We start from the raw sequence: 21557 nt of genomic DNA on the forward strand, positions 1-21557 counted from the left end.
CTGCAATAGCATTTAGTCTGTGATGATAAAGCAAACCCAGCAATGCACTTTACAAAACCCCACCAGCACAGGGCTGGTTTGCGCTGATGGCTCTTCAAAGCCAGAGGATGCTCACTGGTATGCACAGCTACGTGAGCAAAAAACTGAGCCCGTTTCCGTGCCTGCCTGTCTGCCTGCAACCACAGCCTGCAAACCACAGCACCTACAGATACCATGTACGTCACTCGGCAGGATGAAGGAGGTCGCTCCGTTCTCACAGGCTGCGGTCGCTGCAGAGCCCTCCTGAAGCGATGAGGAGCCAGCCCAGCTCGGCAGCGGTGCTGGTTTCCCCGCTCTCGGGCTGGCAGTGGTGCAGCTATGCCATCAACCCCTGTGCTGTTGCACCGCCACCCTCGCAGATTCCCGGCTGTAGGCTACAGCATGTGGAGATTTGGTTGGCGGCCAAAATAAACCAATGGAGGGAATTGAATAAAGAGCGGGTGTTGGCACATGCACAGACATACCGGCGGGGAGCTGTCGCTGGAACAGGATTTCCACAGGCGGCCAGCTCATTGGTGTTTGCCACCAGCCGAGCCCTGGCACAGCAGGCATTTTGCATACCTACGGGAGTCACCTTCCACATCTAAACATCCCCGGTTTGCTCAGCTTAGCGGCAGCTTTTCCAGTGTGTCCCATGGGCCTCTGGATTTGATATCCAAACAGGATATTAGCCAAATAAGTAGTTATTATTAGCCAAGTACCTTGCACCTGGACTACAAGGTGGTGGGACACCATGGGGCTGTTAGTTCTGGGGGAAGTGTGGTGGCTTAGGCTCTTGCAGGAGCCTGCATGGCTGAGACAGTGTGCTGCACGAGTTGGGGCTTGCCAGAGCCTGAAGGCTTCATGATCAGTAGATGAACTGCCCTTATCCAGCTCAGAGGTCACAAAAATGTGTTTGTTTCCACCTAGTCTAGGTTCATCTCTAATAATGTATTTCTTGTCTTTGGACAAGACATTGTCTTGGTTGTTGTCCTGGACGTTGTCTGCTTTGGATGAAGACCTACATGTTCTATCTGCGTCCAGGATGCATAATCTTTCTCTGCGTTAGTATTACATATTTTGAATGTCTCTCCTTGCTTTGCTTCAGAGTCATTTCTTGGTCAGTCTGCTTTTGAAGCACCTACATTAAGGTTTGCTGTACAGTTAAAATTAAGTGCAAACTGGTGTTTGCTTCAACAGAGCTGTCCTCATATGTTGCTACCATGCACACCAGTCAGTTGCTATTAACTTGTAAAAAGTAAGAGGATGGTAGATCACATGAATGTTATTGCACACTCAGGTGTCAGTTCATTCCCCAAAAGCCTGCAGAGTGGTTTAGTGTGAGGATTATTTCCCATCACTTATGTTTTTATTGTTTTCCTTCTCTATAGCTGCTTGCATTAATCTTGTATGTCCTACTGATAAACCACAGTTCACGAGCTCCTTATCTCTCTTGTCTACATCATATTGGTCTGTGCTGAGTCTTGAGTTATGTGCCTAAGGACATTTTAATCATACTTCCACTTGCACATGAAAGCCATTGCTTCATCCTGCATATTTCCCATGATTCTGAAGTCATCTGAAAAATATTTTACTATTTTTCTCCTTAAAGTTGCAAGCACTGTCTCTACCAGTCATATTTTTCTTTACCCCTCACCATGATGTGCAGACCCCAGAATGTATTTTTTGCTGTATGAACAATTCAGATGATTAAATTTTTCAAAAGTATGTGAAGATCAAGGCTATGGATCCTGAGAAACCAGTTCAGGGCAGTCTGTGTCTGCATCTGCATCTTGTTTCCTTATCTCAGAGTGTGCTGGGGAAAGCCATGCTGCTGGACTTGCCCTTTCTGAATCAGATCCCTTCTGAAACATTTTTTTTGCTTAAAAACTCCAGTGGGTGGACTTTGCAAGTGGCAGGCTTGTGATCAGCCCATAACCAAAACTGAAGGACAGTTTCCAGTTCCTCTTTCCAGCCCTATCTGAAGAAGAAAACCTTGTCTCAAAATTCCCAGTTGTCCCCTTCATTTCATGATCAGGGCAAAGTCAAGGTTACTTGGGGATCCTTAAATGTGAACTGGTAGAATTTTTAATGTTTATGGGGTTGACTGTAGGGTAAAACCTGAATTCCCAATGTTTGTAATTTTGAGAACTGGTCTCAAAGGCTTTCAGATTGTCACATTGTCATTGCTTTTGCCATGATTGTTATACTCAGCCCTTTAAATCATTTGAGTTGGAGACTTTTTTTATTTTTGTCAGTTGACACTAAAGTTCGTTGTGAATTCCAAGTTTCAAGTAGTGGCTGTTTAAGCAGAGGTGGGGAAAGAGCCCATGATCATATGATGGTACCGGTGACGTGTGCAAGCACAATTGATTTTGGAAACTAAATAAAAATGTGTCAAATTCCCTAGCTATGTTTACTGGACAAAGAATACCACCTGAGTGCTGAACAAAGATGAAACTGTCTGAGGAAGGAACTTACAGATCTATTAAATGAAAAAGTTTCAGTGCTTTGCTGTGCTCTGGAAATACCAAGAATAACAATTTCCGCATGCTAAAAAAAGCAGATCGCCTCTTTTGTCAAAATTCCTCTTCATTAAATGTGGTCTTTCAGTTCTCATACTGAAGGCTTTGCCCACTGCAGCCGTGTTGATTGTGACCTGCGTATTTTGGAATATTGCTGTTACCGTACAATACCCTTCCACTGCAGGAGATGGGGAGAAGGGAGGTTGCTTCCACCTGTGCCAGGGTAAGAAGCAACTTTCTTACTCAACGAACCATTTTGAGCATCCACTAAATCCATTGTTAGTCACCTAGAGACATGATTAACATGAGGAATTTGGGCCAGATGAACTGTCTGTCTTCATTATGCAAACCTCATGTCAGAAAAGATGACCCACATGCAACGTGTCTTTCAAGTGTTGTGTCTATGTAACTTATATGTATAACAGTGCAAGAGAAAATAATATTGTTTTCCATTTAAATGATTAGTTTAGCTCTGCCTATGAATAGTCTGTAGTTGCACAGTATTTTTTTGTCCCTGAGTGCACTAAAACTTAGTTAAAAGACCACAGCAATGAGAGAAATTGCATTTATTTACTTAATACGGTATTTTCTTGCTGATGGGTTGGTGCTCTGTGGGCTACGTTCAGGAGCTGTCAGGTGCCTGTACCACAACATCCTCAGCACTGTGCTCTGGCTTAGCCCTTGCATGAAAACAGGTGCTTTTAGGAGAAGAGTCGGATCCTGTTAATTCTTGAGATGAAACAAATGCATAGATAAACAGGGGACAGGCATCGTAACTCATTTTTTGCATGTTGTTTGTTGGCTCCACCAAGCATCCACCAAGAGGGGTATATGTGGAGGTGACCCTCCAGGCATCTCTCTGCACAGCCAAGTGCAACGCGTATTCAAAGTCTTAGCAGCAAGTTAAGAATTAGCTTCTTGATTACATATTTCTGGGCAAATGAGCTCAAAGTAAGTGACAGTTCTCCAGCAGAGAGTACTCTCTGGGAAGTCTGGTGCATGCAAATGCCTACTTTAATTTCACATTGTGTGTGTATATATATACACACACACATATATGAACTCTATTTAGATTTCTTAATGAAGCTCATAGATCACTCTTGGCCTGCTGTAGCCGTCCCTGTGACTAGGGTCAATGGTAGTGCGTTGTCCGCTCATGGGTAGAGGCCATGAATCTACAAATGATTTAAATTGCAGAGTTCTGCCTTTTCAGTAGAATAGAATTAAAATAATTAATCACAAAATTATTTTATTTTCGAACTAGAAATTTAGTCTATTTGTTCATTTTCCTCATGACATGCAGCTGAGATGATGAAAACGTGCTTGTAATTCCTGTAGGTCTTGCAGTGTTGTGCATTGCAATTAACATTTCATGGTGTGCTTTTATGCTACAAAATAGTAGTTCTCATTGAATCCGTGTCTTTTCCAAATATTATGAACTATATAATTCTCTTATAATTCCCTATGGTTCATATCGTTGTTAATATTAAGAAATCTAAAACAGGGAGCTTTTTTTTGTGCTTATCCACAGAGAATGTGATTGGAATAAGTACAACTTTACTTAGCTGAGGAGCTGTAACCACCTCCAGCGAAGACTTCCAGGCTGAACCATGGGGTTGGTTTGTTGCAGGTATAAGACGATGTTCACAGTAAAAGGACTGGGCGTCTCTCTGTTGTAGCCCTAGAGTAGATGCTGAGGAATGGGTCCCAGGGACGCTGAGAGCAGGTAGCTGTCATGAGCACAGCCGGTGAGAAATGAAGTGGAGGTCTGTATGCAAGCGAGGTGAGGGAAGACATGACATCATGAACAGGCGGCTGTTCGGGAACTTTACCTGAGTGATGGAAATGGAGTTTATTTGACTGTTGGGAAAATGGAGTACGATGAAGAGTTTACTTTGTATTGGTTTATTATTTGGGGGTTCTTTTCTATGTGAGCTTTTGACTTGAATCTATTTCCAAGATTTTTGTTCAATTTCTAAGTCCTTCATAGCATATATTGCTGCTTAGTCAGCTTATCAGTTATGTAACGCTGACCCACTGAAGCCGTGTCCGGAAGTTTCCAAATACCATTTGGTTTCTTTCAGTCTGCTTGAAAGAGAAAAGGCTAAATAAAACCAGCAGATGAGATGTAGCTGGCGAGGCAGTTAGCATGGCCTACTGTTACGGCTACCTGCTGATGATCGTTATATGTCCCCGATTTCTGTTGCTTCTGATATGTTCCAGCAGCATTTAGCTTTTTCTAGGGCAGTCACTTCCCCCAGATGGTTTAAAAATACTTTTTTTTTTTTTTTTTTGAAAAATTTCAGCCAAGTTGGCTCAGCCATTTCCAAGACCAAAGCTGTAGGGGGAAGACTGCTCCATGGTTTGTTCCCCGCCCTAGTTCTGGTGCTTGAGTGTCGGGGAAGGGCTGGTGAAGCTGTGCTTGGAGGTGAAGCAGCTCCGCGGGGCAGCCGAGCATGCCGCGTCTCTGTCCCCACAAGGGCACCCGTGGGAAGAGGTGAGCCCACGGGGAAAGGCGTCGTGCTTTACTCGAAGCAGAGGATGGATAAGATGCGGTCATGTCAAAGTCATGCCAAAGACCACACTGAACCAGAAGGATAAAATAGCGAGCGTCTGTTTATTCATTAACTACTGTCTGTTCAGTGCACTGGAGAAGGGTCTGACATAGAAATTATCATATTCCTTTACTATAGGGTTTTTGGTGTTTGTTGATCTGTGTGTGAATGTCTAGGTGAAACAGTGGAGGAGATTAATAATGCAGAGGTTCAAATCTGAAGATTATGCATAAATGAAAATTGGGTTTGACCTTTAACCGCTCTGAGAATAAACGTGCAGCCATTTCTGTCTGGAAGAAGTAATACAGGGCATCATTTTCAAAAAGTGAATGAGATCTTTTAGGAATAAAACTGTGTATCTTGATATCATAAAATTCAGAGTGTACAAATGGATACTCTGCAGGGATCAAAAAAAAGTATTAAAGCTCTGTGAAGTAATTCTTTAAAGTCTTTTTCAGTTAAACTGGTAGCCATGTAATGAGCTGACGCACCTGAACACAGTTAGTTTGTATTATATATAGCTGGGTGGCGAAGAAGGTGTACATCAGCTTTGTGAGACCTGATTTGAAATGGGTTCAGCCAGCCAATCTGTAGAGCAAGTGGTCATAGAAGTATGCTAGCGACACAGTCTAACATCTCCTCCTGTAAATTTTTTTCTTTGTCTGTAATGATTTTACCATATATATATGTATATAGGTTAACCTTTACTGGTCAGAGCTGATTTATTGTTGTAGGTGTCTGTATCAAAGGTCTGGATGGTGAAATACGTGCTATTAACAAGCCATTTCTATTTTGTAAGCCAAGTGGAATTTTTGAAGAATGTAAAGGTTACTTTTAGAAAGGACTGTCACCTGGCTGGCATCCAGCATTTCCAGTCCGTGAAATTTTAGGTGAATATTTGGCTTTAAATACGTGGCAAAAACCCACATGCTGAAGGCAGAAGGTTACTCGTTTACTGAGGGTGGGAGCTGGGTACCTTGGTCCCACGCAGGTCACGGCTGTCGGTACCTGAGCTCAGGTGTTTGCAGGTGAGAACATCTCACCTGCTAGAGATACCCCAAATGATGCAGCAGATCTGGTTGGGGGGGGATGCAGGGGGCTGTAGGACACGTCCTGCTCTGGGGTTGTCGACAGTTCAGGAGATTGCTGTAGTCCTGTACCATATACATTCAAGGGTAGGCATTTTTTATCCTGCTGTGATGATCTGTTTGCTCAGTGCCATCCTTAGCAGGGTGGGAGGGAGCGTAGTAAATGCTCGGGGTGATGGGATACTGCCCTGAAGCCAGTAAATAGCAGCTTGTGTTTCTAAAACATCTTATCATTCTTTAATTTCATTAAGCGTGGGCTTTCATGGTGAGGGTGGAGTGGCTAATCTGATACTCATCTGTGCAAGCAGTTGATAGGAAATTCTAATTAGTTAACCTTTACTGCGGGCCGCACGCTCCAGTTTACCCAAAACTCATTGCTTGGGGGTAAAATCCCGACCCTTACAAAGTCAGTAAGAGTTCTGCCAAAGCCACCTGCGTTTCCCTACTGAAGCATGGCAACATGCGGCAGTGGTGCAATTTTGTTTCACATGTGTTCATAGGCTTGGGGGCTTCATTGTAGCCCCTACATGTCATGTGTTTTCAGGTTTAATGCCCTACAGACTGCAGACTTTAGTAATTTTATTTATTTTTTATTTATTTTATTCAATCACCTACCTTAGTGCCTTCCCAGAAACCTTTGGGGCTGATGATTTAGTTGTTCAGAGCTGAAGGACAGTGATGGTTTTAGCTGCCTTTTGATATTACGGTAGCATTGCCTGGGGCAGAGCCCAAGGCTTTGGTGTTCGTGGAAGGTGACTTGCAAAGCAAACAGCAAGCATCCAGCTCTGCAGAAAGGGGTGTCGTTCTCCCATCAACCGGTCACCCCACCCTTGTGAGGTCAAGTGTTTCACCAGTTTGAATTGCAAACCAATCTTATTCCTGTACGTATGGTTTGCATAAGCTTTTGCATACATAACTGGCTCCCAAGTGCGAGGTGGTGATTGCTCTGTAGACGACAGGCACCTTGTCCTGCTCCCCTCGACCCTGTTTCTAGCTGCTGCCCACCTGTGAAATGTGAAGGGTGCAGTTGGTAACTGTGATGGGAATGCCCCGTGCTCAGTGTGAGCACCGAGTGTCTGCTCCGCTATGTATTATTCATGGGGTTTTGTACATGCTGATGGTGTTCCAAAGCGAAAGGAGGAATTTTGGCAAACAATTCCTTCTCCTGTAAAAAAACATACTAATCTTTACAAATATTGAAGCAAACGGAGGAGGTGTTTTTTAAAGTATTTGAAATATTCTTGCCAAGTGTGTTGTATAGTATTCAGTGCAACTGCTTGGAAATGTAAGCACATCGGTGTTTTTGAAATGATGGGCCCAACCCTTGCAGGCATCTGACGCATGGTGCCTATGCCAAAGGAATGGTGACACATAGAGAAAGCAGTGGAAAAAATGGTTTTTGGATCAAGCACTTTGTACTGCTTTACTATAGCTGCAGTACCTGGTACAGGAGCCTGTTTGGATAGTAGGTCTCGCGGAAATGGGGGATTATGTGCTTGCGTGGGGTTACTCATTTGCAGTTGAAATACTCAGTCTCTCTTCTCAAGAAGTCCAAAACAGTATCGTTACAAGAAACTCACTGCTCATATACTATACGATACTGCTTAATTAGCTGCTAGTGTTTTATCAAATACTGGAGGAGACCGGACTGGGTTAGGAGAGATGCCGTATCAGCACCGTTGGGCTTTCGGGCCGTGCTCACGTCACGGTTGCTGAAGGGGAAGTCGTCTGTCGTGGCTGGGCATTTTGGGGCGCTGATGGTAATGAATGAAGGAAATTACAGTCTCTGGGAAAGCATATTAAGCTATGAATCACCGAATCCTCTTGTTCTGCTGCTATCAGCTGACAGGCCTTTTTCCGTAAAATAAAACCTGTTAACGTGTTCTTCGTCATTTTCAGTGACTCAAAGGCTTAGACCTTCTGCGAACTCTCAGTCTAATAGGAGATTGTGCCTGTTTTTAGCCAAACTCATTTTTGCATGAGTTAGTACTCCTGTGCATGTCCAGAGTCCATGTTTATACCAGTGCACATCCTTTCCCCCTTGAATTTGTGTCTGCCATCTTGAGTACTTGCCAGTAGCTGCAAGAGGCATCTCACGGTTAGACTGGGTACCGTCAAATCCACGTCTCCGAGCTTCCTCACTAGCCGGCACTGCCAACACGTTCATCGTGCTCTTTTCTTCCATCAAATTCCCCATGACCTCTCAAATTCTTGCTTCTATCAAGACACTGAGGGCTGCACTTTTATATTTATTTGCATGTAGCACAGAAGGAAGATGATACTGGCGTTTTTAAATTTTATTTTCTGTATCTGGATGCCTTCTCTCAAAGAGTGCAATAGAAAACCTTTCTCCTCCACAGCGCTAGTTCCAGGGCAGCATAGCTTAGATCAGGGTAATCTTGAGCTGATGGGTACTCGGCATGAAATAGATGCGCTGTGTCAGCTCTAACTTCTCTCTGCCAAAAAAATGACAACTCGCACTGAAACTTTCATGGTCACTGTGACAGTGGAATAGCGAGGCTGAGCACAGTGTGCTGTTGTGCAATTTTTCTGTTGTGAAGTCGATGAAATGCCCCTTCGTGGCCAATGGGGAGAGCGGTGGTGAAAATCACAGGTAGGTGAAGGCATGCAGTGCACATCAGTCCCCTCACTAGGGAAAGGGAGGAGGATACAGCTATTGCATCAGCCACAGCTCGCCGTGCCATCAGCACATTCGTTGTCTGTCCAGCCCACGGATGCACACTGGTAAGCGGCACCTGCTGCTGCTTGCCCGGTGGCAGTACCACAAAGACCACTTTAGGGAACTGGGAGAGGCCTTGGGATAAGCATGAGGAGATGGACCTCTGTTTCTTCTCTTGCTTGTGGACTGGCTTGCTTCGCGTTCACTGTTTGTGTATCTTTTTTTTTTGGTGGTGGTTTTGAGGATTTTGCAGTTTTGCAATTGATTTTGACAGGACCAAGATTTTGTTTTCTTTATATCCTAATAAAAATAAATTTAAAGCTGTAGCTGGTGATTTGGGAGCTTGGTTTCTATGTTTAGTGGGATCTAATCTTCTGATTCTTCTTTGTTTTGTAATATATAGCCTAAACAATCAAATCCATCCTGCGTTCCACTTGGTTGTGCACCGCTTAACTGCCTGGTGCTAGCAGAATATACCCTAATTTAGTTGAATTGTTGTTACATCTATGCCATTTTAAGCAGCAGTGATTGCCACTCATTATCATTAGGCTAAACCGATTGCCTTTAGAAGGATCCTAATAAGGAGGATGTCCCAATTAAGTAGAATGTGTTGTGCTAAGAAACTCCTTACAAGAAAAGATGTCACACTCGTGTGTTGTAATATAATTCTATTATCTCATCTTCCTATAACATCTGCTCTAATATCTCACAGAGGTGCTCTCTGCTTTGGATGATGATCACCCCTTCTAGCTTTTGATGAAATCAAATCCAACTCAGCTGGGATACTGCCGTGAAAACGATCACACATCTTTGGAAAAAACTGCTCTGCAGATATGCAGTTACTAAAATTTCCAATTGCAAGGAGCCAGCGACAAAACTGCTCAGACAAAACCTCCAAACTTGGCCAGATGAAATAAAAAAAAGTTGCCCTTGCTTAGCTCAGAGGATCGTTCTTTGCAGTTTTTCTGGAAATGAAGTTCTTGCTGGTGAGAATCCAAAATCTGCAGAGTTTGTACGTCTTCTGTTTGTCATTTATCAGTGGTTGCTGCCATTGATCATTTTTTGGCAGATTTTGTTAGGCTCTCAGTTCTTTCATTTTTAAGCATTATTCATTTGCTCTTCTACTGATTTTTCCAGGAGAGAAAGGGTGATCTCTTGTGGTTAAACTGCATAACTAGAGGCCTTATGCTCTTTTCCTGGTTTTCTCTGACATTCCTTGTTTCACCTTGAATTAGTTACTAAGCTCTGTAATGCTTTACTTTCACGTCATCTATAAATTGGACGTGAATATTACCTTACCTGCTTAAAGCCAGTGTCTTGAGGCTAAGTGTAAAGCTGGTGATGCTTATTAATGTCTTTTGGTAGTAGATGTTAAAGACACACAAAGTAGTGTCCCTTCAGTCTCTTGCATCTGATTCCTGTGCCTGTTCCACCCTTCCTCATGTGGGCTGCTCTGCCTACTCTGAGACTCCAATTCTGGAAACTTTATATCACTACCTAGCTTTCCCAAGTGCTTTGCATTTTCTCCATGCAAAGCCACTCCCTGTTATTTAACTGGCCTGGAATGTGTGGAAAGAAGACACTTTGCACTCCTTGCCTTGAATGCTTTCCAGGTCTTCTGTTAACTGAAAGCACTGGCTGATACGATTAGCTTTCAGGTTTTCCCCGTAGTCTCATTTCTGTAAGGAGAAGTCAAGATGTTTTCCATCTGCCTTGCCAGTCAGGTTGACAGGCTGAGCTGAGGAGTCATGGTGCAGGTTGCTTCAAACAGCAGAGACCATAGGGTTTCTTTCCAAGTTTGAGCTTCTACATGGTGGTTTGTGTCACTTTGTATTCACCAGCTCCTGTGCGTTGGGGTCGGTATGCTGAGCTCATGGTGCTGGTGTTCCCACACTGTGCTTCAAAATCTGGCGTGTACCTGGATGGTGCATCATCCTCACATACTCATGGTTGCCACGATTGCAAAATGTGGGGTCAGGAGAGTTTTTCTGCATGTCGGAATACCAACCATGTGGGGTTTGCACCTAGTGAAGTGGTTTGCTATTGCAAAGGCAGCTGGCAATACTTTTGTCCCTTTTATTTCTTTCCCATAGGCTTTTATGTTCTCAAGAATGCTCTCTGGTGCTGGGAAATATTTTGGTACATGAGCTTGTGGCAGAAAAGGGTTGGTTTTTTTTTTGATTGGATGTTTTGTGAGCTCTTGAACGTCACATGATTCTTTATGAGAGCAGGAGACTGGACTCAAAGACCTTCTAGTCCCATGCTCCTGTGTAAAAAATAAAAAAATTATGATGATTGAGTGGATTTCCTACTCCTAAACATAGTTCTCCTATGTAAGGTTGGCATTTATTTGAGCAATGTAATGTGCAACACAACGTTTTGGGGACTGTTCAGGGTTAACTACCATTTTCAGGCTCATTTTGTACAGCAATTTGCCCGATATCTGTCCTGCACACTTAATTTCTGTGGTAGGATCCAGCTATTCCTTGCAGTGGGAGTATAAGCTGTTTTCCAGATATGTACATTTGCTTAAGATGTAATAGATAGGTAAAGAGGGAGGTCAAAGATACTTTGAATTATTTTCTCTTGAAAGTAGGAGCACTTAATTAAAGAAAAATAACAAGAGAGCAGCAAAACCTTCATGCTTCTATCCAGACTCAAAATTAATATATATAAAGAGATCTGGCAGTCCTTCCAAAGGAATAAATGGTGAAATGTACAAAAAATATTTTATAGTCTTGACAGCGCTTATATTTTTAGTCAAAACAAACACATTTGTGTTGAGTTTCTGCTAGATGCCTCAGCATGGATCATTTGAATCACATTGTCCAGTGGGCATTTTTATTAATTTAATGTCATTGGAAATTTGTTTTAGTTTAGATCATGGGATTTGAATACTAAAGGAGAAGGAGAAGGCAAAGAACTCGAAACATGGATGACATTAGGTATTGCAGACCCATGAATGTAGGCGGTACAGACTTCTTGCTTGCCTTGGTCTGTCACTTTGTATACAGATGTATATAACAAAATTAATTCGGTGATAGCTGAGGTATCATTTGGTCTTGAATCTGCTGTACGCTCAAGCAATAACTTCTTTAAATGTCTTCAAACTCCTTGAAATACAAATAAAAGCTTCAAATATAGGAGGTGTATGGTACTGAAGCATGTTTACAATAGGTGAGAAGAGGAAGGCTGGAGCAGTAACTTCACGCCTGCAGTAACTGGAACTGCAAGTTTAGGTTCTGTCTCTCTCATCCTCTTTCTACTGGGATGTACTCACAGTTGAAAATGCTGCTTTAGGTGGCAAAGCTGGTTTGGGACCAAACTATGGGATGTTTGAGGATGCAACACAGCCTTGCCCCGAACTTTATTGCCCATTCCAAATACACAGACTTGCCATTTCATTGCTTTCCACATTGTGTAGTCATTCATGGTGGTATACAAAAGACTGCTTGTCTTATTTTTTGCTGTTTTGCCCTTTGATCTGCCTTTGCACGATGCGAATAGCTGTGCGGTGCCAAGAACAATACATGGTCCATGGAAAGCCAGCAGCCTCCAGTGCCTGAGGGAAAGTGAAGTCCGACTGCTGGTCCTGGAGTATGGGCACCGTAGGTGCCAGCACTTCAGGAACCAAATGTTTTGCAACAGCTGGTATATAAATAAGTGCAAATATCTGTCTAAATAGAGGAACAGTGGAGGGGGCTTAGATTTTTTTAATGATTCCTCTATATTTAGGTGAGATTTGGGCTACAGACCCCATATTTCTCCTGCCCTGAAAGCCAAAGAGGTCACACAATCGCTGCTGTGTCTGGTGTTGGAGTTGCTCTTGGCCATCAGGTCCTTCAGGCTGTTTTGCTGGGGAGGCACTGAGGAGCAGGGACAAGCTCTGTCGGGGCTGCTACCGGGTGCTGAGTTTGGGATGTTTGCGTGATGCACGCACGCTTCTTCTGTCATGCTGCAAGGACAGGACAGGCAGCTCCGTGGCAAGCTCTGAAATGAGCATGCAGGAATGTATGTATATTTGTGCCAAAATCTGCCTCGCAATGGAGGGTGGCATATCAACCAAGCCCAAGAGGTGGGAATGTGTATGGGGAAACTGGAATAGAGTTACCAGGCACCCCTGGCTTTGGATAAGTTTGCATGAAGGTTTAAAATAACTGCTGCTTTTATAAGTTTGAGCATCTTCAGTCTTCACTTTGTCATTTTGTGCAATACTTCTTTGGTTTGGGATTTTTAAGTCCTTGGGAATTGAGCTCTGGCTTGTGTTTCAGCTGAGCCCAGAGGGCAGGAAAAATGTGGAGTGTATTAATTGCACATCGGATTTTCCCTATGATGTTGTTTTTTCTCTAGAGATTTGGAAGAGGGAGCATTAGGAGCTTGTCACTGTGATTTTTTTTTTTTTTTTTTTTTTTTTTTTGGCATCTTGCTGATTTTAAAATGTATTCTCTGCGTTTCTCTTCAGTCTTTTACCTAGAGACTGCAGGGTACCCTGAGGCCAAGGGCAAAGTGAATAAAGCAATTTTGGGTATGGCCCATTCTGGATATGTCTCCTTGCAGACAAGTCCTAGACAGATCCCTACCCCAAGGAGGGTATAGATGATGGGAAGAACCGAAAGAGGTGACAAAATCCAAATACACTTGAGCTCTTTGGTTGTCTTGCCTTGCTCCAGTGGTTCACAGCAGTCATGGATGCAACGTATGGCTGCTGTACATTGCTGGGTGGCACAGAGCAGCCAGCGGCGTATTGAGTGAGCCTGACCCTGTACTCATCGGGCAACAACTGACTGCTTAATTTCCACTCTAGTGAATCGGAGGGAAGAAGAGAGATAAAATAATGGGCAAAGAAGCGCACAGGATTGAGTAACCGTGCAGAAAGGAAGGACACTGAACAGTGCCGGTTGAGAGAAAAGACAGATGCTGCCGTTCATTTCTGAAGATGCTGCACAGAAATCTTTGGTGTGCAATGACAGAGAGCATCAGCAGCGACAGCCAGAAAAGCAAGGGGAAAAAAAGGTCCTTCTTTTTCAGGCCGTTGGAAACTTGAGACCCTCACTTGTTTGTCAAGTACAACATAGTATGGCTGAAGCCACAGCTGAAAAGGCAAGCGGATAATACCAGTCGGCAAAGAATTAAAATAAGGATGTTGAACTGTAGCCAAACCAGTGAAAGCTGGTGGTGGTTATTTAAATGTTTCTATTTATAAAAAAGATATTTATAATCACAAAGTTTTTACCTTTTTTCCCCTCCCTCGATTTGGTGTGCTGTCTTCTTGCCGGGGAGCAATTCCCTGCCATAGTCTTTTGTCAGTGAGTTTGAGCTTTACATCAAACACTGATAAAAAAGAGAGCAGGTTTTTCTTCTAAAAAGCATTTGATTCACTTTTCTTTAATCATTTTTGGGGAAAACAGTTGAAGCTAGAAAACTGGCAGAGTTGCATGCCTGAGCCATGGAATTCCCTTTCTCCATACTGGCAAAAATCAGATCTGATCCAGCAAAATTATGAGAGTTATAAACAAATCTTCCATCACCCCACTGGTCACCCGCTGTGGTCAATTACAGTTTTGAAGCTGGCATATAAGTATCAGATGTTTAGCTATTACATGTCTTTACTAATCTCCAACCCAAGTAAAACCCTTTGGCGTGACATATCCTATAATTTGCTAAGTTTTCGAACAGTGGCGCATTTTGCATTTCAGTTGCACTTTTCATCCAAGAACCTAAGAATACGCTCCCCTCACTAAAGAACAGAGTAATTAATCATCAGGGCTGTTTGTAACGAAAAGGCCTGGCTGTGGGAATGGAGTCATAGACAAAGTAGAGGATAAAATGTCTATATCCCACTGCTTTAATCACTCGGCGAAATATCTCCTGTACATATTATGATTTTAAACCATTTGAATCTTATTTGTAAAGGTATCTTAAAACAGTGTTTTTTCCACACTTAAGGTGTGTTTTCACTCAAAAAGATTTTCTTGTTGGACATTCATTTTTTAAATATGCCATAAAGCTGTTTATGCTCTATTTTTTGTTTTTAGAAATCTCTTCGTGTATTAGATCAGTTACACATCTGTTTTCTGCAGGGAAGACTCTTCCAGTTTTGCCTTAATTTCTATCCATTAAAATTATAAAGAATAATCTAAATAAATGAGAAAGATTTCCAAGAGAGAATACGTATTAAAATATGCAGGCAAGTCTGCATTTTAAATCCAGGTGTTGTACTTCTCAAGCTCTGTATATCCCCAGAATATAAATGTTGATCAGTGCGCCAAGTGTTTATGCGAGTCGGCCACTGAGCGATGGCAGGAGAATTTGGAGAGCTTGTGTGATAAGCAGTTGTTGCTTTTTATCCCTTACCTCTCTGCTTTTAATTCTTTCCTCCCTGTTGCTGTGTCAGATGTCCTGCTCTTTCTCCCCAGGGTGCTTCCTGGCCAGTCATGTTCCTCTCTCGTGACCGTCCACACATGCATACGGTTTTACTGTGGTTGTTACAACCCTGGGACCGGAGCCAGGGCTGGGATTAAGGCTGCTCCTGCTCCTCTATCTCCAGCATTCAAACAGGCTATTAGGGAGTTTGCTCTAGTGTTGTGATTGCATGTGGAGGGTGATCCTGGTTTAGGTTACTGTCGTCCAGCCATGGTGGACAAGACCTTTGGTCCTGGTTTTCCCAGTTGTTGTGATTTAACCCCAGCCAGTAACAAAGCACCATGCAGCCTCCCAACCAGTGGGATGGGGAGGAGGATTGGGAAAAAAAAAATGTAAAACTCACGGGTTGAGATAAGAGCAGTTTAATAACTAAAGTAAAATAAAATATAATACTTCGTCTTGGAATGTCCCCAAGACGATGTGGTGGTGGCAGCAAAGTCATCCATACTGGCTGAAATTACATTGGACTTCTCCTTTCTTTTTATCCACTGTAGGTGTTCTCTGCCTGCCAGACAGCTTGAACCTTCACAAAGACCAGCAAAGGTCAAACAAGCCCGGGGAAGTGCAGATGTTCAGCCAGTCAGAGCTAAGGACCATCGAGCAGTCTTTACTTGCTACACGCGTGGGGAGCATTGCTGAACTCAGTAAGTACAAGGTTGTTGATAATGTTTGGGTTTCTTTCCTCGGAGTAAAGTAAAACCGCTTGCATTGCCTGGTTGTGCAGAGAACAGACGAGTGGGCTTGGAGACGTTGAAGGAGACGTTGGATCAGATCTAGCCATGCTTATGCTCCATGGCCAGTTTGAAAGCTGAAGCTGAAGCCACAGGAGGAAAGAAATCTTGTGCAGTCTCATAACAATGCCTATGACTTGTTTGCATACACTGCTCTCATTTTTAAAGGTGAAAGAAGCTTTATTTCATCTTCCCTACGTTGCATTTGAGAGCACCTCACGGCTTGGCCAGACTTGCAAATGTCTGTCATATTGGTGTCCTGTCTCATTTCACTGGGATGCCTATTTCGAGGTGGGCAGGCAAAAAGCTGAAGGTTGCAATAAGTGAAGGAAATGTTGTCACAAATTTAAAGCAGAGCTAGTTTGACCTGTGTTAGAGAGGGTCCTTCACGCTGCCTTTCCTTCTCCAGTTCCAACAGAGGAAAGAACCACAACTCAAACCTGCACCAGAGGAGTTTGTGCCTGGAAGATAAATTATTTGCTGTTAATCAAAACATTTCTTGAGAAATGTGAGAATCTATGATATCTGTCAAAATCTGAAAGCTTTGGTTTCAGCACGAATAAATTGTAGGAGGCAAATGCCATGTGAATCCTCATGTGACATGGAGATAAAGTTACCAGAAGTGCTTTTTAAAAAATTTTTTTATTAAAATAGAAGTCTTTCAATCACATGTTTACGGTATAGTTAGAGGTATGAAGCTACAGGTGGGAAAACAGAACAGACAAAAAAGGTTTGGTTTTTTTCCCTGAGGTCTGTCAGAAATACTATCAAGTCTTTTTTTCCTGAGGTCTGTTACGAAATTTTGGGGAGAAATTGAAAAGTCTCAAATCTATGAAGATACAGGATGCCCAGCTTACTGTTGTTCTTACTACTGAATTCTGTGTTACCAACATAGTAAAGAACATGCATAGGTATCTCGCATTCATTTTCCTGGTGTTTTCTGTAGCAATGGCAGTCTCCTCTGTAGCTGCATCATATCATCAGGGCTCAGTTTACGTGCTGTTCATGAGCCCTGTGGATGTACTGTGGATGTTTGTCTACAAGCCACAATAAGAATTTCTGTTTTCAGCTTGCTAATTTTTCTCTGCTCTGGTGAAACGTCAACAAGCCAAGAGCACTTACATGCCTTAGCGTGAAGTGTTGCTTCATCTCTGGAATCAGGTGTTTGGTGTTATTCAAATTAAGTAATTTATGCTTATTTATTTCACGCGCATGAAACACACAACAGTACTGTCTGTATGCCAACTAAATTATGCATGATACAGCTCTCTTTCTTGAAGTACATATGGTTGTGTTTTAATAAGTAAGTAATCTGTGGATATTTCAGGGTTGTTTTTTTTCATTTTGGATTTTTTTGAACCTCTGTACGCAACCCAAAAAGCCAGACTCCTTAATTACCCCCCCTCCCATTTTAAATTTGATTTCCAGAAATCTACCATCTCTAAGTCATCCTACGTTAGATTCAAATGCTTGGTTGATAGGGTTTGCTTTCTGTATGTCTGTTGACTGCAAACACAGGCAAAACACTCTTCAGGGTGGCCAACTCGAAGAAAAGAGCACATCAGTGGGAGTTAGATGCAGCTGTCAGAGAGGCTGGCACCTCCAGCAAGCTGGTAGCCCTCCAGAAAGCCCTCTGGACAACCGTCGAGGGTACCTCCCCAGCCACTGCAAGCAGATGCATGTCAGGGAAGAAGCAGTAGGAGGGGTGGTAATTGGCAAAGCTTGCAAGGCTTGATGTTCAGCTGGGTAGAAATCTTTGCTGTGGAGCAGTGCTGGTGCAGAGTTCAAAACTGAGTTGTGAAATGTGGAGGGAGACGCAGCATGTCAGTGGGTAAAGCCCTGTGAATTTGGGGGAGAATCATGAAATGGAAGGAGAATGGGGGGATGCCAGGGGGTTTGCTCTTTGTTCAGTGCTTGTGTATCTGTCTCTGGCATCAGCAGAGGCTGTGACCCGGAGGTTACAGCAAAGCCTCTGCCGTGGAGGGAGGCTGGGGAACCACAGCATGCGGGCAGAAACGCTGAGCAGCAGGGAGAAGCCAGGGGGCAACACCTGGGGATCAGAGCGCGTTGGCAGGGAGGGAGTAGGCGAAGGAGGATTTATCATTGCCCCAGTGGTGTGAGGGGGGTGGAGAGCTTTAGAAGTGGCGTTGTGGAAAGGAAAGAGGATATGGCAAGCTCTGGCGTGGAGAAAGTGGGATATGAGGGAAGGGTTAGGTATGTAAAAGCCCCTGCTTTTGTGGGGATGAATAAAGATGATGAGGGAGACTCTCTGGATAGGAGGGAATTAAGAGGATAGCACTTGTGAAGAGGAGGAGGAGGAGATGGCAACCAGGAGTGAGTGGCAAGGACAGAAGCTTGGCCTGCTGGACCAACAGAGCAGAGCGGGTAGTCCCCAGGCATGTGTCTGCGATGTCCCACCGGCTTGCAATATCCCAGGAACCAGGACTTCATTTCTGTTCTCTTCAAAAGAGCACAAAAAACAAGGGCAAAGAGTGATCTTGCAATAAAGCAATTTAATTTTATCTCAGGAAAAAAAAAAGAAAAAAGCAATTCCTATTGAATGAGATTTCCTGTAGTTTATTGACATTAATAATTAAAGTATTGCAAGTACACAGAATAACTAGAATTAACAAGCGCCTGCATGTGGAGGAAAGGCTTCCCCTGCTCTCGGTTCTGCCCAGCATCCTCACATTCAGCAGTGTGGCCGGCTGCCGAGCTGCTGGAAGCTTTGAGACCAGGAAATCAAATCTGTCCCCTGGAAGACGACAGCTGGCAAACGGGGCCCATTTACTGCCCAGCACCTGTATTTCAGCTCAGATCTTAGTTTCTTCACAGTCTGTCCCAGGTGGAAAATAGATTCACAAGGTGAAAAGCCTTGCATCTTGTGGTACCTTCACTTTACCCTACACGTGATGGCCCTCATTTGTCTGCTCCTTTTGGTTTTTTGTGTATGCTGTCGGCACATTAGAAAAGACCATTTCGGCAAGCTGCGTCTCCCTGGGGGGTGACAGAGGTGAGAGAAAATTGGGGAAAGGTGGGATGGTGGACACGACCGTAGAGGGAGGGCAGCACCCTCTGGGAATACTGCAGAGTAGGAGGTCATCCCAGGCTGCCATTGAGCGGTCCTCATGGCTGGGCAGGTGCAACCGGACTTGCAGATGCTGCCTTTATCCCCCCCAAACACTGCTTGCCTGGTGCTTCTGCTCTCATCTCCCGAGCTCAGCAGGCAAGCGAGGCGCTGGTCGTCTCTGGGACAGCCCTGCCCTGCCTGGCGGCGGCGGCGGGGTGAGGTAGTGCCGCTGGCCCTGGGGCACTCTCCCGAAAATAGGAAGAAGAGGCGATGTTGCTGACTTAGGGGAAAAATCAAAGGAAGGTTTCGTTCTCCAGGACTTAGGAGGAGAATGTAAATAGAGACCTAATTCTGCAACGCGATTACAGCGGTAATGCGTGATTGCAAGGAAAAGGCTTGAAAAACTAATGTGAAACCTTAATCATTAGAATATAATGAACGTGGCACAAAGTTAAGGAACAACAATAAATCTGGCCTATGTTATATTGGCATTTAGTATTCAGGAATTGTAATTGCCTACTACGATGTGTTTTAAAATAATGTATTTTCATTTGAAATGCTTATTATATAGACAACATTGGGAAGAACTGAAGCACAGCAAAAATAATAGGATTTTAAACAGTAGCCTGATAGTATTTCACTATTTAATCTTAGAGAAAATATTTCACAAGACTTTTTTTTTTCTTTCTTTCTTTTTTTTTTTTTTCAATTTTTCCTGAAGTTTCCTGTATTTCCAGACCAGACGTAGAGGAGAAGGGGAATAGATCTGTTTGGGTTTTTTTCAGAAAGTTTTGGGGATTCTTCTAGATTTCTAGTTCTTCTCTTTTATTTCCTCCCCCTTCAGATGGGGTAAAAATAAGTAGACTGAATAGAAAAAGAGAGGAATATTACGGAGAACTTTGGCTGTTGAGAGATCCCATGATACTGCATTTTGACCTTTGAATATTTTTCCTAACTTATTTATATGCATGTTTGCAATCCACAAACATTTATGTTATATTTAACTGCATAACACTCCAACACACCTATTCATCACCCATCTAAAAATACTGCTGCCAGCTTGGAGACCAGATGCAGAAGGGATGAGACTCACAACTGGAGGTTGCCTGTGTTTTGCTGGTTGAAGGAGGACCCTCTTTCTCTTGTGTGTGCACGTAGGTGGTGACAAGGAAGAGCAGAGCCTTAGGGTGCGCTGGGCACCAATCCTGGCACCAAGAAATATTCCTCCTTCCCTGCCTTGGGGTGAAGACCATAAGGTGTTAGTGTACGGCCGAGCTGGGACAACCACCCCATGCTGAGGTGCATGCGCAGGGCTGCAGAAGGGTTGTGTCTCTTGAGCCACCCAGAGGGATAACCTGTGGCTTAGGATGTCATCCAAACCGCATCTTCACACGTCTTCAGGTTAGAGCAGAAAACTGTTTGGGGCTTGCTTTGAGTCCAAAGATGGCCAGTCCACTATGGCTTTCTTGGGTGAGAAGTTTGCCACCCAGTCTTGTGCAAACCATGGTGACCGATGGTGGTGGTATTACTCTGAGTGTTAACCACAACAAGTACATATTTTTATTTTAAACTAGGATAATCTGAAAATGTGGATGCAACTTAACGCTGCTGATCTCAGAGCTTTTTAGCCTTTGAACGGTGTTTAACTTAGAGCAGTTCCCAGATGTGATGTTCAGGCTGGTATTTCCTCCGTGTCACCACTCAGGTCTCAGCAAGGTTTTCCTTTTTGCCATTGGAAAAATGCCACCCTTCCCATCATCCTCTCTTTGCCTCCGCGGTGCTGAATGTATATATTTCCAAAATAACAGCCTCCCAGTAGATCTTTGCACACTTTTAGGGATGAAAGGAAGGGTTACTGCTGAAGTGTAAGCAGGAATGTGATTGCACATACCACTACTGTTTTTCATTTCTCCTTGCAGCCCCAGCTGAGGAGATGATGACAAGTTGGCATCCCCTCCCTTGCCTTTTCATCTAGTCTCAATCCTCTGCAACCAACAGGAAGGAGCACTGCAGGAGCCATACAAATTGATTCATGTCCTTTAAATAAGATGTTAAACCTAGGCTTATAAGCAAATGCCAGGGTAAAGGTGCTGGAAGGGTGGCATCTGAAGGAGGGTTGTTGTAAGTGCTCTGCTTATTTACTGCCGGAACAAAAGCCCTTTTTGTCAGATATTTTTCTCAGACTAAGCAGCACTGTAGAGAAAGGCCAAAGCTTATTCCCTGTGAACAGTTTGGTTCATGCAGTGCAGTGCTGAGCTAAGCGGAGGTACTAGCCGAAACCTGCAATTGAGATGGTAGTGCTCCCTTCAGCATAGGGAGCAATTTGGCCATTGACTGGCAGCCTGTATGGGCACTCTCCAGATGTAATACTTTTCCTAGTTTTTGAGGGCCCTCCGCTGGATTATGGTACAAGATCTCTACGTCCTCGCTCTCCCACTGCTTTCTGGGCCTCTTGTTTGCGGTTCCT

The 21557-nt window shown here is 43.6% G+C and overlaps 1 protein-coding gene across 6 annotated transcripts in view; it reads left to right on the forward strand.

The window, feature by feature from the left end:
• The window catches only part of ABTB3 (ankyrin repeat and BTB domain containing 3), a 182612-nt gene that overhangs the window by 89247 nt on the left and 71808 nt on the right, over positions 1-21557 (forward strand). For 4 of the 6 annotated variants that reach the window (XM_050913513.1, XM_050913535.1, XM_050913542.1 and 1 more), the window contains exon 2: positions 15784-15933. In XM_050913513.1, coding sequence (XP_050769470.1) covers positions 15784-15933 — 150 coding nt within the window. Of the gene's footprint in view, positions 1-66; positions 132-15783; positions 15934-21557 lie in introns of all 6 variants that reach the window. The other 2 variants (XM_050913528.1, XM_050913520.1) reach the window with 1 other exon arrangement.

This window comes from Gymnogyps californianus, chromosome 1 (genome assembly GCF_018139145.2).
Source record: "Gymnogyps californianus isolate 813 chromosome 1, ASM1813914v2, whole genome shotgun sequence".
NCBI classification, from domain to species: Eukaryota; Metazoa; Chordata; class Aves; order Accipitriformes; family Cathartidae; genus Gymnogyps; species Gymnogyps californianus.